The 18,461-nt window shown below is 39.4% G+C and overlaps 1 protein-coding gene across 1 annotated transcript in view; it reads right to left on the bottom strand.

Moving 5' to 3' along the window:
* Window positions 1-18,461, bottom strand: part of hdac4 (histone deacetylase 4) — a 124,636-nt gene that overhangs the window by 68,984 nt on the left and 37,191 nt on the right. The window contains exon 3 of the mRNA XM_030757903.1: window positions 5,266-5,328. Within this exon, the coding sequence (XP_030613763.1) occupies window positions 5,266-5,328 (63 nt within the window). The remainder of the gene's footprint in view (window positions 1-5,265; window positions 5,329-18,461) is intronic.

Here is an 18,461-nt window from a genome sequence, read left to right as displayed (position 1 = left end):
ATTTATTCTTCTCCTCCCACTAACCTGCTCTGAGATTCTTAGGTTAAATAAAGATATAAGGTAAGCAGTTCAACCAGACAACAGGAGATGACCAACAGGTCTGCCACTTCCTGTGTGAGCAGCTCCTTATTCTCAGGCAGCTTGCTCAGTCTCTCACTCAGCTAAGCCTTAATATCAGTACTGTGCAGACAGAAAATGGACACTGCACAAAGCCTTAAAACTAAAAAAAAAACCCTAAAACTTAAAAAAAGAAAAAGCTACTGTCAAATTTTTTTGCACATTACATTGCATGCCAGGCAGGCAATGATGAAAGGAGCCATAACGAAGTCCTTCTGTGAGCTACAAAACCATTTCTGGTCTACATAATCTGTCAGTTCTGCTCCCACTTTACTCTTCTATTTTCCATCCTCTTCTCTCAATTTGTCTTCCTCTCTCCTCCTCCTTCCTCATCACTTCTCTCACCTTCCCCTCCCTCCTCCTCGCTCCCTGCAGCGTCTGTGCTCTGACAGTTATGTGTGAGTGGAGCGTGGGCTGCTGCTAATTTGTGCAGAGTGGGAGAAAGCTGTTTTGGCTCACGGAGAGGGAAAAAAAAAAAGCCCAGTTTAGCCTATATGGGGATGGATGGATAGATAAGCCAAACTAAACACAAACACAGATACACACATATATACACACTCATTTAATATATGTTTGTTTAGTCTGTAATTTTCACATCCTCTTCAAATGTCACATGTGCATTTACTGATAGAAGCAGCTGCTCAAACCTACATTCACATCCAAGTGTGGAAGTGACTCTGAAAGGTGCAGACTTCTGTTCCTCTTACAGTACCTCCTCCTGGGTGCAATTTAGTCATCCTGATTAATATGCACCCAAATCTGTTTCCATCCTCATTATCTCTCTCATTTTTAAATTTCACTTGCATTCATCATTCCATCTGATTGACACCCACTCAAATTTTGATCTGAAACTTTAAAAAATAAATTAAGTTTAAAAAAAACAAAACAAAACAAAAAAAAACAGCACAATCACAGATAGACTAGTAGCTTTAAGGTCAGCAGCACCGACTCGAGCTGTTACCATCTCATTAAGGTCTGTGTTGAAGTGGACTTTGCAGCATCAAACAAACGCTCACACACACATAAACACAAAAACAGAGGAAGTGTCACTGTTGCTCTTGGCACTCACTTAATTAATTCTAACACATCGTATGAATGTGTTAATAGACCATTGTACTGTACCTACTCCAATAAAATGCTGTTGTCCTTTTTTGGCAGGCATTTAAACATTTAGTTATTCTTAGGGTTGGAACAATGTCCGCATTATCAAGTGAATTTATTCAGCATTTCAATAACTGTGGAAATACAAGTGAATTTGCTTTGAAGAGAACCAGTTAATCTTCCATCTATGGTAGATGCTTAGTGGTATACATAGTATGGGTGGGAGGGACTCATGATGCCATTCTATCCCAGTCTGCTGCCCACAACAATGACATCACGACAGCACTTTTGCAATACTTGATGCAATGCATGAAAATAGTCTACGATACATTAAGACAACTGTCTAACTGAAAAAAGACCTCTAAAAGTGCAAAAAGCAGGTATTGTGCATTTTTTCCATGCACTGTGTTGTTAGTGTATATTATCATCATTATTCATTTTCAATTTTGTGTCAGTTTGGTTAATTAGGTCTCTGATTTTCTTTCCCCTTTTGTCTCCACTGCAAATTTATTCTTTTCACTGCAACATCACTTCACTTTAACCTCATTCATTTGATAAGCACGTAGTCCAGTAAGTCAAATTATCAAGGGAAGCTGCTTTAGAGTGCCTGCATATTTTAATAAAAATAGCCAAATGAGGCACCGTGCTCTCTCTGTGTATCCTCTGTTCTCCCTTCTCTATACCCCCCAACCAGACCAGCAGATGGCTGCCCCTCCATGAGCCTGGTTCTGTCAGGTCCCTTCCTGTTAAACAGGAGATCTTCCTTCCTACCGTTGCCAAGCATTGCCATTCAGTCACACTACAAATGCGCTTACTCTGTTAATGTAAAGGAACAAGACAAAAAATGACTTTAAAGAACTACTTCCACTTTTTCATGATATTACGATTGGTTTCTTTTCTCCTTTTTTGTGTATTTGAATGTACCTTTACGTAGGGATGTGCGTTTTTGTTCAGCACTCCAAAAATACTAGAACATTTGCGTGTGACAGAGGTTTACCAAAAGTGTGTTTGACCCCCCACTGGTCCCATCGACCACATGAGAAAGGGGCCAGAGGTTAATCCCTGCCTGTCACTATTCGCAGAGAATCAAGGTTACAGTGGAGCTTGAACACTTTGTACAAATCTCAGCCTTACAGTACCTTAAAAAGTGAAGTTTCACATTTACTTCTCCTTTCACTAGGCTCACTCGCCCACACGTTCATATTCTGTTTTACTCTCTCATTAGGGAGTCAGATAAAGACCTGTAAATGTCAATATCATTAAGTTTATTTCTCTCCATATTATAGATGCCATCTAACCCAAAATTAACCAAGGAGAAGAGCAGGAGGGGATAAAGCATGTTGGTCTAATGGGGTATAATTTTGCACATGCATTATATTACGCTCAAAGCTCTGATAACTGCATAGTTACGCAAAGGCTTTAAAGAGGATATCAGTTTTATGGAAGACTAAAACTTTCTAAACCTGCAGTATTGTTAGGAAACTACAAACATTCTTCTTCTCAGTCATAAAGTAGGGATTTTAATAGTTTTTTTTTCATACTTAATTTAAAACTGAAATGCAACTTGCACGCCTGTTTTAGAGCCACTTTTCTTCTAAGGATGTAAGCAGTCTGTCTACTTGTGTTCATGTCCCTTCCTGTAATCTCAGACTGACTCAGCGGTGTTGAGATCAAAGCTATTTAGAGGCCTTACAATCTGGTGGAGGACTCATGGTTCTTCTTGTCACTGAAGATAGTTCTTACTGCTTTGAATTTCGCACCAATAAGCCGTCTCCCTTATGGTACTGTGGGATGGATCCTAATCTGAAGATCACGAATGCCTAAAACTTCAGCACTATTGTGTATGTGTATGCGTCTGTCTGTGTACTTATGCCATTACATGTGTCACCACTGCAGGCAATGAAACATGCTATTAGCAGACTACAGCTCCGGGCCTTGGCACCCGTATCTGTGACATCACTGCTGCATCAGCATTTCATCCTGCCACATGGGACAAACATACCGCTTGTGGGTTGATGACATGCTTATGTGGCGCGATCATCCTAGGTTCCTGTCAACAAGAAGATGAAGTTCCAACCAAATTTGTTCATTCCACGTGCACTTTCACGTAAACGCACATGTGAGGTGACACACAGAGAGCAAATTCTAAATGAAGTCGGTCACTGAATAGTACATTGTCATGTACTAAAAACAACACGCAATGTCAGCTAGTGGAAATGATTGCATGGCTGGGGCTAAATGATAAGTTTCCTCATAAACAGACACTGACAGAGTGCATTCCTAAGCCATACATTAGCAAGCGAGAGCAACCAAATCACCAAATCCCCCTCTGAGCATTAATGTTCTATAATCACCTGTGGTGTATTACACATGACCCAAAGAAATGACTGGATCAATCATTCAGCTCTTAGTGAATGCATTTTAGCCAAGTATAAAGCCCAAATAGAAACAAGGAAAACTAAAATGTGTTCTTACACATGCAAAATACAAAATATGCAAAATAGAGTATTAATAATAAGCACTAATAATAATGACAAAAAAACAGGTGCCATCTAGCAAAGTAGAACCTGCTACAAGATGCACACTACTATATAATTATATAATTAATTCTAGCGTAATTATCTAATCAGCCAATTGCACAGCTGTAACTCAACACATTTAGACATGCAGACATGGTCAACATGATCTGCTCAAGTTCAAACCAAACATCAGCATGGGGAAGAAAAATGATTTAAGTGACTTTGATGGTCATGGCCAGAGAGGCTAGTAAAAGTATTTCAAAAAGCGCTGATCTACTGGGATTTTTCCTACATAACCATCTTTAGGATTTATAAAGAATGGTCCAAAACAGAGAAAATATCCAGTGAGAAGACGTTTCACCTCTCATCCAAAAGGCTCCTTCGGCTCTAAAAGCGAACGTTGGAGAGTCCTAAGTATTTAAACCCCAGTGGGGGCGGGGGGGGGGGGGGGGGGGGGGGGGGGGGGGGGGGGGGGTATCTCCTGGAGGTGTTCGTTGACCCATTATTGTTCATGTGCATAATCACATGTCCCAAGGTGTGGAAAAACGGGCATGGGTCATTATAATCAATGGATGTTGGGAAACCACTGTGAGACTTTTGCCGCGTTTCCACTAGTACCTACTCAGCGTGGCGCGGCGCAGCTCGATTCAGCACGGTTTGTTGGCATTTCCATTAGGTCCTGGCACTAGATACTTTTTTTAGTACCCACTCACCCCCACAGTACCCACTCACACTCACAACAGCATGCCACTGATTGGCCAGGGAGTGTTGTCTCTAGCTGAGTCATGAGAGCGACTCCTTCACCGGAATCAAATGTGCCATTTTTAAAACCCGACAGCAACAAAAATGGAGGTACACAAACCACTGGGAGGCTCGCTGAATGCCCAAACCAACGGTTTGCAGTGGTAGTTTTGCAACGAGAGAGCCATCTGAAATGCACACACTGCATACATATTTTAATACATAATGATAACTTTCATCCATTAAAACATTGTACAGGGGATTTATGAATGATGACGATGGTAAACTGGCATTAGCTATCGTTAGCTTCCCTCTATCTCATCTATTGTTGTGTTGTGTTCTGAGTCAAATACAAATTACATCAAGAGACTACTACTTCCATTGCTATATCAACTCCACCCACGTTGAGGTGGTACTCAGTTGTAATGGAAACAAAACAAGACCGCAGCGAGTCATGTTGAGTTGAGTCGAGTCGACCCGCGCTGAGTAGGTACTAATGGAAAGGCGGCATTTGTCCCACTCTGGGGGTTGAAGTTATTCTTCCTTATTTGCATCATCAGCCATTAGGGTTTAGTTGCTCTACTAGACCACATCTTTGCAATCATGGTACTCGAGATTCAAGTGCTTTCAGGTTTTCATTTCATTTTAGCCACTGATTAATAAATGTGAAGAATAAAAACCTACTTGCACGGTGAACCCAAACAGTCACAATGACAAGACTGATCCAAGCCATCAACACCAAGTTACACAGTTCACACATGGAATTACACAGACAATTAAGCCCTACCAAAATGGTTGTGTGCAGTTGGTTTAAGAAGTTCCACAGACTGCTCCTTGCTGGTCAATCCACCTGTCAGAGAGAAGGAAAAGTTAGGCTAAATATGGTCTTCAATGTGGCAACAAAATTAGCTTCAAAACAGAATTTAAAATTAATTCTCAATTCTGCCCAGACTACGCAGTACCGGATTAAGTTAAGTAGGATTAATTTCAGTCATCTTTGCAAGCCTTCATTAGCGAGAGTATTAATAGTTATGTTGGGATGCTTATGAAATTAGCATTAGTGAAGTCTAAGGAAAAATGTTGAAAAGAACTGAAGAAGACTTAAAGGAAAAAGCAAGATGTCAAAGTCCTTAAACGGATCAGCATTTCAGATTTCAGGCTTTCTTAATCTGACTTCACTGCTAAAGACCTCTGCTAAAAAGAAGGCTTGTTGCTCTTGCAAATACTCTTATGTCAGGTGATTCTTATAATGATTCTGGCCTATTTTAGAAATCCAAGTTGCTTGATATAGTTTAGAAAGTTGGAAATCTAGAACTAGACAAACTTTGTCCACAAGCCTGTAAATAAACACAGGTCTCTGTTATATGCCGGAGTACATGTGTAATTACATGCTGCATGTGATAATAAAACAATAAAACAAGTAGCAAGTGATTCAATCACGGACTAGCTTTTTAAAGTGTAATAAAACTAAATTCAATAATTTCAATACATTTGAACTCTACATTTAATTGGAAATTGTACAAGGACACCACAAAAGCTACTGAAACTGACAAATACGTTTTTTAAAAGCAAGTGAATCACATTATCAGTCAGACTGGCATCAATGACAATCACAGTGTTGTGTTATACTTTATGACTAAGCTATACGAGTTCAGTCAGGGGATGTGATCACCAAAATCCCTGTCCCAACACTTACTGACTGTACAGGACACACAGAGCTATAAATAGCCTGCTGGACTGAATTTTAAGAAGGCAGCTAATATACATTTTAGAGTGTTTCCAAGGTTACCACAATGAAGCAATTTCAGCTTTTGGGTGACACTGTCAAACAGCAAACAGTGTTTCCTTGCTTTTACAAACTGTCACTCTGGTCCTGAATTCAAGCCCTTTTATTGCCTCAAAATTCATCAAAATTTTTACTGCTCCATTCAGCCTTAGTTTATCTGTAAGACTGGCAGCTAGTACGGGTGGTGAGGTCAGTAATCCTGCTATTATCACCACTTTCAGGAAGCAAACTCAGAATGTCGTAAATTTCTAACTTTGTCTATACTCAGTGGGTGTGAGCGCAAACACAGCAGGCTGTCAGAGTTAAAAATGTGCACTAGACGAGCTAAAAACTATTGAAAACTGATACACATTTAAAAAATGAATAAATAAAATCACCCGGACTACGCAGTACTATGCAGTACTAAAAAGCAAACAGTAAGTGAGGTTGAAAGTCACAAGATAAAAACTGCTCAGCACTTTTTTAATCATTCGAGACAGACATGAGGACAGAAAAAAATTAAATGTGGAAGAAAGGAAAATGTGAAAGAAGACCGTGTGCTGTGCCCACATGAATGAGCAGCAGTACATGACATACAACTACTATGAATTTTGTTTTTCTGGGTTGCTAGGCACTATTTCGAGCCTAAGCAGACTGTCCTATGACTAATACATGATGGAGGGAGGGGCTGAATTAAATATTCATATCGCACAAACACACGCATACTCTAAATGCTTTTCTTGAATTTCATATTATGGGAAAAGCCTGCTTCCTTTGTGTCTTTAAAAGAACATATTAGAGAAGAGAAGAGAAGAGAAGAGAAGAGAAGAGAAGAGAAGAGAAGAGAAGAGAAGAGAAGAGAAGAGAAGAGAAGAGAAGAGAAGAGAAGAGAAGAGAAGAGAAGAGAAGAGAAGAGCTTTGAATTGACAGAGTATTATAAGAAAGCTGAGTGTGTGTGTATATCTATGTGCTTGTGCGTGCATGTCAGGAGGGTGGCAGTGGCAGATGGCAGAAAGATGACACCAGAGCTTGATGGGCAAGAGACAGGCCAAGCAATCCCACACTTAAAACACACACAAAGGAAGAGTTGAAAGTGTGAATGACTGGTCTGCATCTTCCCTCTGTTACAGTAAAAGCCATCACCTCATTTTATCTTTGGGCCCATCAAAACCCTTGGTTGACTTCCTCTGTTATATATGCAGAGATATGCCAGGTTGAGACTACACGATAACAGCCCGATTATAGCCTGAAAAAGACGACGTAAGGTGGCGCTTTGGGATTGGGAGATAAAGTGGGCACTGTGCACGGAAGTTAACATCTACTTTTACCACACATAGTGTGCTCTAATAGTGTGCTATAATGGCGGAAAACCTGCGCTGAAAGATTTTATGACTCTACAATTACTTCATGTGCCACAGTGGCCATCATCACAGACAAATACTGTTTGCTCTGAGCCAGACGCAATAAAAAAAAGGCAGTGCGACAAGAGTTGCAGATGTTCGTGTGTGTGTGTAGGAACACATTTAAAAAGTAAGAACGTCTAGAAATGTGTGTCATTTTCTGCATGTGCACTGGAAATGTACTTCATGGAAACCAACCAGCTTCACAGGGTTGACAGCTATTACCAGTATGACCTCTAACGCCTGAGCAGGAAGAAGGGTCGAGTGCTCTCTGCCTTAACACACAGTGATGAGAGAAAGTCTCCATGGCAACCAGAACAAACAAATAGGCAGAAAGAGAGAATGTGTTGTTTTAAACCTAGTGTTAGTAATACTCATGGCACTACCCCTAAATAGCCTGAATATCTCAGCTCAACAAGCGGTCACAGTGCTTGTTGTTAATGCATTTTCCAGCACCTAAGGCAGGCGATGAAAGCCAAACGGTCCCTGAACAACAAATGACGTAGTCTTGGGCAAAAATTAATAAAGGCACAAAGTAAACATGACATAGGAACACTTCAGGAGGTTAACATTGGTAATGAGATTACGGGTGGAGGAAAAAAAAAACAAAAAACAGCAGAAACAGCAAATTGGTTTGTCTTCATTACAGTCACGGCCCATTCTTTACATTCTTATTTAAATTTTGTTGATTTTGAACAGCTCATTTTCTTAGAACAAGCACATCCAAGAAGTATAGGATAGACCCATGTTTCCTGGGAAAATGTGTGAATGCAAGCAATAATGTTGGCTGAGTAAAATTTGATTTGCTGATTAAAAAAAAATGAATAAAAATAAAGAGGAACAAGTTCCAGGATCAGAAATGCGAGAATCTTTGGAGTCTGGACTGTTGGTGTGACAAAACAGGCAATTTGAGGACATCCCAACCATGTCAAGAGTTCATTTTCCCAAAATATTATAATTATCAGCACATCAAAATAATAAACAAACTGACAATAAACCTCAGATCTTAATCCTACTGAATCATCATTATATGGGTTTATGGCTATTTTACTGTTTGAAAGACAACAAAGCTGTAACTGGCTGATCAATGAGTTACTTTAAGATTTCTAGCATGGTGACTTTATCTGATATATTTTAAGACCAGTGGTGTGCCATGAAGTCAATCCAGTTTTTCCTTGGGATTCTGTATTAACCATAGATTGTTATTGGCACTGCACAAAAGGTAATGAATGAGATCATCAGGGTCTGACTGATAGCAAGGAGGTAAAAGGGCTTACTTTGTGTGGAGCAAACTACAACTATATTTTAGGTATTATGTTAGGTAGATGCTGCAAACGAGGATTCAAAAGCACCTTCATATGACAATGAATAATTAAAAGAAGTGATGATATTCAGGTTATATACACTATATGTGTGCCTTGAAATTCTGCCTTGCCCTTTGGTGTGCCTTGGACGCAAAATGTTTGAAACCCACTGTTCTCGCCAGTCAATGGTCTAATCTGTCCTGCCTTGTTCCGGATTTTCTTCTAAGGCCGGCAATCATCAACACAGTCCCTATATGCAGCCCATTGGAGACGATACCATGTGTCAGCTGCAAATTTGCCTGCAAAGCCCTCTTATTCATTTTAAGGAGGGTACTTATCCATAATGTCCAAATCATGCATCAGTTGTCTCAGAGTTTTATTGAATCGGTGTCCTCTCTGCAATGGAACTATTATCTGCAGTTATGGTGGTAACAAGAGCTAAAGTTCAAGAGAGATGAGCCAAAGAGCTTCACCACCACTTACAGCTCATTCTGTGGTCCAAGCTCTGGCTCTGCTGCTGTACAAATGGAAAGAGGAGCACTTGAAATGGCTTAATTATTTATTTTGTTATGACACATTTTGCATCATCAGTATTTAGAAGCTTGTTGTACAGCATAATGCACAAGCTATCAAAGTAAGTAATGTCCTGCAGGGTGTTACTATCTTGCAGTAATATGTATTGCTCGGTTCCAACAGTGTTTGAGATGTGTTGACCTATGTGACCTTTGCCTTATGCAATATATTCCTACTTGTCTCCAGAGACAAGTAGGAATACAGAATACATACAGTAAATAAAATGAAAAATACTGAATATAAAAAAAAAAGTGCACCTCTAAGTTCAGGCAGGAAAATGATTTGCTATTATTCCTTATGTCATATTCCGTTTGTAAAAGTCTAGATGTGTTCGCAGCCTTCCTTGTGGATAGACATACGTGATCGCCACATGGAAAAGGAAGGACGAGGAGTGCCAAGTTACCGATGCCTGGCAGAACGACAAGTTGGCTTTGAGGCTAACAGGAAGCAGGAGTGCCTGGTTCAGTGGATACACACCCGGTGTACAACGCTAAGGGGAGAGCCCTTCCACAGTGTAATAAGTCATACACAAAGAATACACGAACATTCATAAAAAACACATAAGACAACGTGATTAAATTCCCACACCAGCACAGACCTTTCCTCCTGCTAGACTGAAGGTTCCAAATTGCCTTGTTCAGGGCCACTTCTCTGCACCATCACCATCACAACATTATGCCATATACGCCAACCTGTCTAGTCCACTACAACTCAGTCTGGTGTATTCTGAGCCCTGCCACCCTCCACTCTGCCAACTATGCCATCCTGTCTGCCGAGGCTCCACCAAAATTGCCCTTCTGCTACAACCAAACTCCGAGCCAGTCCTAGAGTGTGCCAGCAACGCCAACCTGTCATCGCCACTCTAAACCACAAGATAATCTGCTAGGAAGCCAACATATGAAGAGATTCAATCCAAAATGAGATATCAATCATGTGACTGAAAAAAAAAAAAAAACTTTTCATGGAAACTTCCAGTTTCTGTATCTGGTGAGGCCATTTTTTCCCCCCTTTTCCTTGACATCAGTTTCATTGCAGAGATTTAGGTTATAGTGTGTGTGACATAGTCTTTTGCAATAATGCTCTATGGTGCTAGTTACTCAAAAGTACATAAATGTATATAAAAATGTCCTCCAAGTGAAGGATTATATCAGTTTTTTGTTCATATTAACAAAAATGACAACATGGGGTCACAGGACAGTTCAAGCCAACTGACTCATGAACATAACAAGAGGTCACAGGAATAGCTGTGAAGCAGCCAGTTCTGTGTGGCAGCCAACCAAATTAATGTTAGAAATACTTATCAATCGACACAGTACATCAGCTAACAGCAGATAAATTAGAATGCATGTCGGATACAGTTTCAGATGATGCCCCTACAGCTGTTCTGCATAAAGCACATTAAACATTTTTCATCAAACATTCCTCGTTATGCATATTTGTCACAATTTCTGAAAACAACAAATCTATGGGAAATTTATCAAGACTGAGTTTAATGTTACGCATTTATGTTTTAATAATTGATGCACATAACATGAGTATAGGGGCTCTGTTGCATCAAATAACCCTGGTCTCTCACGCTGCACTTAGGTCTCAAAAAAGGCCCTGAAATTCAGCCATACATGCAAACATAAATAAATAGAATTCCCTGAGTTATAATTTCTGGTTTGTAAAATGTGAAATGGATGATATTCAGAACAGCAAATCCTTGTATTGCCTGTTGAATCTGTGCATGTGCTGGCTAAGCCCATGAAAAACTTCTCACCACCGCACTGCTACAAACCACTTGTTGGTGCTGCGGCCATGTTTACCAACTACTCAGCCCTTCCTCTGGGCATTTTAAACCTACGAGACAAACCACAACCTCTGACTTTATTTTTACTGCTGAGCCTTTTTAAACTTGTAGACTGCACTCTCATGTGTGTACTGTTGTACATTTGTGTGACTTGGCTGCTATTAAACAACAAAGTAAGCCAATTTAGGCATTTATAGTATACACAAGTATGTATTTATGTGAATGTACTACAATCGTGTTAAAAAAGTAAATACTAACTTCTAAGGCCAAAAATATATTCACTTTTTAAACATAAGAATAACACGACTGTAGATTTTTTTTTTGTGTGCAACAAATAGTTGAAAAGACTTATTTTCATCATTGCTTCGTCCAAGTATGCTGCCTTAATTAAGAGGCATTTTTGCAAAGAGGAAAAAATGCCTGTCCAAATATTTTCAAAAATAAAAAAAAGGAATTTTAATGTGACGTCCTGTATATTCCTATTTTCACTGCAACTGTCAAGCTGTCAGCTGCCTTAAAGCCCCACAGATAGCAAAAGCAACAAATGCAATCATGTCCACTGAGTGGAACGCGAGCTTCTCAAATTCATTAACAGGAAAACAGATTTGTGGTGAAATGCAGCAGCAGCACAACTGAAAACACACAGAAAGAAGTGATTTGCGTATTCCTGTAAAGACACTGCCTGGAAAAGAGGTTAATTACTACAGGTGCCCTTCTGCTGCCAACAATGACAAAGATCATCAGTGAATCGCAAACTTGTGGTTCTCATTAAATTTTAAGTTCAACTCACCAGAAAGGCTCAGTGAAATGTTCAGTGAAACAGGAGCTACAGACACACTTAACCGACAGTTAAATTTAACAGTTTAGATTTTCGGTCAAATGGTCTGGTTGTAAAATGTACCACTCTCACTGTGCCTCACACACACACATTAACTATCCACAAACAGAGGCCATGTGGGCTGGCAGCAGGCAGGCAACATGAAGTAAGTCCACTGAGAGACAGTAGATCCCCCAATGACACACAAGATTGGTGCTATGTGAGCAAGCCTGAAAGAGGACTTTAGGAAGAAAAAAAAAAATAGAAAGGGGAAAAAAAGGGGGGGGGGGGGGGGGGGGGACATCTGTCCAGGACACTGAAGGGGTCACTGGGAAGAGAGAAGGGCCTGTCTGTTTGAGCATTACAGCATGTGCATATCACATGGCAGATTACACGGTAGCTCATAAAGGTTGTAATACATATAGATGTAGACAAAAGTGTTGAAATTATGTATTTTGTTGATTTTTGAAAAGAAGAAGAAAAAGGAGCTAATGCAGCTGCTGCGCCAAAGAGGCATAATAAGAAAGAAGAGCAGCGCCCATCGCACTGCATTAACCCTGTTCGTTGTCACATGAAAAACAAAGAGTTAACCATATGACACTGACCTTCGACCTTGACCCTAGTGAGCCCATATACAATCACAACCTTGCTTTGGCCATAAGCTTTCTACCCATGAAATTTGGTAAGTGTAGGCCAAACGGCTCGAGTTATTAAGCAGAAACTTCAATTGACGCCGCCTGGATGCCCACCCGCCAATGGACCTGCATTTCATATGGTCTATATTTACATTATACTGGGCATTATACTATTACTAAGGATATCTGTTCTCACTGACTTCATGCAGATCCAAGAGTGCTTACTCACATAAGACTGGGTGCCAAAGGCAATGTGATGGCCACGTATGCTCCAGGCTATGCCTAGAGAAAGACGAGACCACGCACACATCTGCAGCATCTGTCTGATATTTGTCTCAAACATTACAACAAGCTTTGTGGCTATTCCGCTTGATTTCAACACGTTTGTACTTTATTAGCTGTGAGAGTCACTGTGGAATAGAAGTGAGAAATTCAAAGAATGCAAAACTAAGAAATCCCAAGATTTCATCACAACTCCTCATAGTAAAGCTTTTAGTCTCTAACCTCTACTCATTTTTCATACCATTGTGAAAGGGACAAATAACTTTCTTACAGTAAGGACAATAAAGCTTGACACTTTACACTACACTGAATGCCACATGAAACCACCATGATGGAGACAAAAGAGTGAGACAAACAGAGACCTGTCATGACAAGTTAGCTCCACCACCAAGCTGTAAACCTCTGGAGTTAATTGCACCTTTTGTGTCTTAGAGTTGTTTTTATAAGAACTGTATTCAGTGTGTGTGCCAATGCCAGGAATATGGGTGTGATTCTCAGCATGTAAAGTCATGTTGACTCATGTTAATTTTGTGTGTGTGTGTTTGTGTGCATGCTGCTGAAGCCTGCTATTAGTTTGTGTCTCTCTATAGGCTGTGTGTTTACATGTGTAGTTCTGCAAACAAAGTGAAAGTGAATAGCTTACCCCTGCTACTCTTTACATTTTCTTAATAGGTAAACCCCACAGACACCCAATCCTATAATACTGAGTTGAAAAAGTTTTCCCCATCCCAGACAATCATTTCAATTTTTAAGCCTATAATAGCCTGGATGTTACTGAACCTGGAAACACCAACTCTGCAGAATAATTTAACAACCCTGTAGGTTTGTGTAGTGAGCAGTTTTCATGATTTCAAGTTAAGCTCTGACACATCCTGATTTTACTGTAATTGTGGCATCTAACTACAACTAATACTTATAATAGTAAAACCCAAAATCCTTCTTTGCTGCATTTATTACATAATGTGGTACCGCAGATACTTCATTCACATTAAATTGTGAATGATTCTTTTTTTTTTTTTTTTTTTTTTTTTAAGTTTTCTCAGGACTGTAATTTTTAGCTCCTAATGATAAGAGTTAATAACTAAGACCTTAGTGACAAATACTCACTGGCTGCAAATACTAACTAACCACTGAGCAGCAGTGAAACCTGAAAAAGTGCAAGAACACAGTTGGATGGATGTTTCCTGTCTGAATGCACCTTGAAACTTTGAGACACCAAACATTTTAGATATGGACAATGAACATGAGTTTGTCTTTGCAAACTACATTCTCACTATGCTCTAAAGTTTATGGTAACATAGTGTTAGAGGGAACCTTACTATTCATTTATGTCATGTTTCTGGCCACCTGGTGAGCACAAAATTCTCTCATAAGATTTTGTTTGGTCTCCAATAACCTCTGAGAAACATTCGCACATCTGGATTTAATGAGATCTCTAAACTTTGATGATTTCATATATTGTAAATTACTGGATTAATCAGACCTCCAGATGCCTCTCTACTGTTGATGCAAATCAAACTCAATCATAAAACAACTGCTTAAAACAATATAATGAGCAAAAACAACTCTAGAAAGCCCAGACAGATGAGCAACCTTGGTGATTTGTTAATCATGATGAAATATAATTAAGTCAGTAAATCAAACAACCACATCCTTAGCACAAACCAATGAAATCCAATACAGAGCCAAAGAGATCCTGACCAGGCAGATTCTCACCTGCTAAACAAGACAGCAGTTAAGAAAACAAAGTTAGATTAATATCATTTAAGTTGTGTTATATTTCATATAAAGCAAAGTAAAAGCAAACACAATCTATTAAAAACACAAAGTTACTTATATGCAGCCACGCAATTTAGACATAGGCATAAAATTATCAAACTTTACACATCCACCTGAAAATCCATCCAACACTTTCATCTTGTTTTAGCAATGAAACTGCAATAAAAAAGCTTTTAGACTGTGCAAATCCATTTCCCCTGTGAAGAAAAGTAAACACCTATCCAATAACTCCAGGTTGTTTGTGAACCTAACTTAAGAGCAAGTTGAAAGAAAAAGGAGAGTCGGGGAAAGAAAGAGCAGGAGAAATTTAAGAGGAACTGAAATATTGTGAAGCAGCGAAGCTCAGTCAGAGACAAAGTGAGTGATCCCACTGCCACATAGCCTCAGGTGCTGCTGGCTGTACTGTAGGGTTATTGGGCAGGGTCATGGGTTAGGGTGACACACTGCATGCCCTCCAGGAATAGTGTGTGTGTGTGTGTGTGTGTGTGTGTGTGTGTGTGTGTGTTGTAGCCAGTGAAGGGGTAAGACCCAAACAAATGCCAGAGGCCCTGAGACGACACCTTATGTCACATGATCAGAGTGGATGGAAAGAAATCAACAAGTGTGGTGTTTTATCGAGCTGACGATGGCTATTAAAAACTAATATTCTTGTCCATTTTTACAAAATGTCCTCAAATAAATAAATAATTCCCTTAACTAAAACCAAACTATGGAGCCTGTAGGGGTGGGAGAAAAAAATAGCAATAAAGCATAGTATGGTGGCAATATTGTATCAATACAGGTATACCAAATATCAATATTTTATTAAAAAATTAAAATATTTTTGGAATAAACAACAACAACAACAAAAAACTGAAGTGAGATAACTTTAACTTACTGGATAAAACAGATACTGATAAAGTTTAACTTTGAAGACATAATTTGCAGTTGAAAAAGGTGATAAATCAGAATCATATCATATCATGAGTGAAGTATTGTGATAATATTGTATCGTCGGGTGATTCCCACCTCTAAAAGTCTGCATGAAGAAAAGACACTAACATTCATTTTGGCTCCAACATCTGCCATCCACCAAAACGTGCCTGATCAGTAACACTTCCATACTAATAAAATGCTTCCTGAGGGAGAAAGAAAACACTTCAAAGTCATCCTCCGGTCGATATGGGAGCCTCCATAAATCCCTGAGCTTCCTACCATCTCCATTTTCTGCACAAATCCTCCCTGTGAGTGTGTGAAACCTACTCGCACCTCACCATCAAACTCCTTTCTCTTAAATCAACTCCCTCCACTCAGCCCATCCCCTTCCTCTTTAAACTAAAGCACTATGGTATAGCTCTGAAAAGTGAACTGATTTTAGAGACATCTTGCTCCCCTTTTTCCTTTCACTGACTCCATCAGGGTCTAGCAAAAAAAAAAAAAAAAGTGAAGTCAAGATGTGCATCTAAGAGAATTTACATAGACCTTTTGTGATTGGTAGACTCTGAAAATAAGAATTAAATATGAAAGTGTATAGAAGAGGAGAACACCAAGCCATGTATTAAATAAATCTATAGATTTGAACTCCGAAGTTTGAACTCTGAGACGGTGTAATTCTCTACAAAAATGAATGTACAGACAACACAGAACACTTAAGCATGGAAGTTATGAACCAAAAAAACTGCAATAAGCTGTGCTAGCTCATGTACTGGGGGTTAACATCAAGTATCCTGCTGGATAATCACAGATAGTTTACTAAGGAATGACTCTAGTTCCATCTATTGCCTTTAGGTCACAAATCTGGGAAACCAGTCAATTTGTAACACTGTATTAGTCACCACTTATATCAGTTATTGTAGAAACACTTTATAGGTAAAAGTAAGCAACAGCAATAAAAAGTTAGCCTAATTGGTTGAGTCAAGTTTCAAACAGTTATGGAAAGATGAGCGTGAAAAGCACTCAATAACCTCTGCTCCTTTCAGTAAATTCCTGAAAAGAGGAATCGTTGCAAAACCAGCAAGGAAAGAAGGAAGGGAGAAGAGGAGGAGCAGAAATAAGGCAGGCGAAGGGGAGAGCAAGTAATTGGAACCACAGGAAGAAAAAATAAAAGGAATCATTAAGAAGTTTATTCATTTTTAGGACTGGCTAACATATGATAACTGAGAGATTTAACACAGGACTGAAAGGACAAAACAAAGAGACAATTTTTAAAACATGAATATGAACTGGAACATTTTTTATACAAAAAGCCTGTGCATTCCCAGTAATTAGGAAGGAATTTCTTACATGTGGCTCTCTCTGACGTCAATCCTGTACCTTCCCAGAGTTTGCTTTCTCTTTCCCGGTGCTGTGAATGTTTAGTGTTAGGCTGCTTTTGGCAAACCTCCTGAACTTGGGTGCTAGAGAGGTTTAGGGGGAAGGGTGGGGTTTCTCTGCTTGTTTGAAAAGCAAGCAGGGATGAGCAAGGTAACCCCAGTTCAAGTATTTGGCTTTCCTGCACTAATGCACTGTTATTGTGTATGTTGGCAACTGCTAAATAAGTATAGCTTAAGGAAGCCAAAAAGTTTCAGATATTTTAAGCACAGTGCTAAAAACTCTGTAGACTTTAAAGACATTTTAACCGACAAATACCGGTCTGCTGTATTCAAACACACACTCAGAATAAATCTTGAATAAAGGCCATGTGAAGGGTAATTTTGGCACAATCTTATGAGAATCTAAGTGTTTACATTTTTGATTCTGCTTAAACTCCACTTTAGGGAAAGTTTACATTAGATTCACCCAACATTAATTATGTTAATTCAGTCTGGACCAACTGAAAGGTATTGCCAATCCTGCTATTGTAAAATCCTCTTACTCTGCTTCTAAAAATCAAAATGCATATCTGATTTAAATTGGCTGATCTCTTAGTTTTTGTTTAAAGACATTCACTGTAAGTGCCATTCTGACCACTTGCATGTGCACAGCTGCAATTTCACCATGCACAGAGTGCAAACATCAATTTCTATGTCAAATTGGTCTGATTTTCAGGAGTCCCTGCCTATTCAATATATCAAACAGCAGTCTCGGGTTTAAGAGTCCGAAGAGTTCAAGCTCCAAGTGGCCCATCAGGTAAGGAGCGAGCAGCCAAATGGATTTTTTTTTTTTTAAATTCTCTGAATAGCTCCCTGTGAATCTATTCTGCCAGACTGTCAGTGCTGAGTTCTACTATCCCGAGGCACTTAAGAGAGAACATTTGGGGATAATGACCTGAACTGTACCACTTGTCTCTGTGCACTAACGTACAGCACCTTGAAAACCCGAACATCACCAAAATCTTACCCTAACCCCAACTCATATTTTTTCCCATACTTGTCAGCTGAGATTCCCTGATACTTTACCCTCTTCCTGAAAATAAAATTTAACTTGAATTCTAACACTTTAACAAACCAGAGGAGATCCAATGTCTACTCACAACTTGTGTAATAATTCTGTGGCTGTAGCACAATGCGTTTCTGCTTAACGAAGTGTTCCAAAAAACATGCGTAAGAATAAATGAATTGTTTTCACATGTCCAATGCAGTCCTGACTTCTTCTTAGGGATCATGTGGAAGAGATCTACAGTCCCAGTCAAAAGTTTGGACACACCAACACTAAATATACTTTATCCATCCAACTCCC

Source organism: Archocentrus centrarchus, chromosome 21 (genome assembly GCF_007364275.1).
Source record: "Archocentrus centrarchus isolate MPI-CPG fArcCen1 chromosome 21, fArcCen1, whole genome shotgun sequence".
NCBI lineage: Eukaryota > Metazoa > Chordata > Actinopteri > Cichliformes > Cichlidae > Archocentrus > Archocentrus centrarchus.
This window is presented reverse-complemented; position numbering and strand designations above follow the sequence as displayed.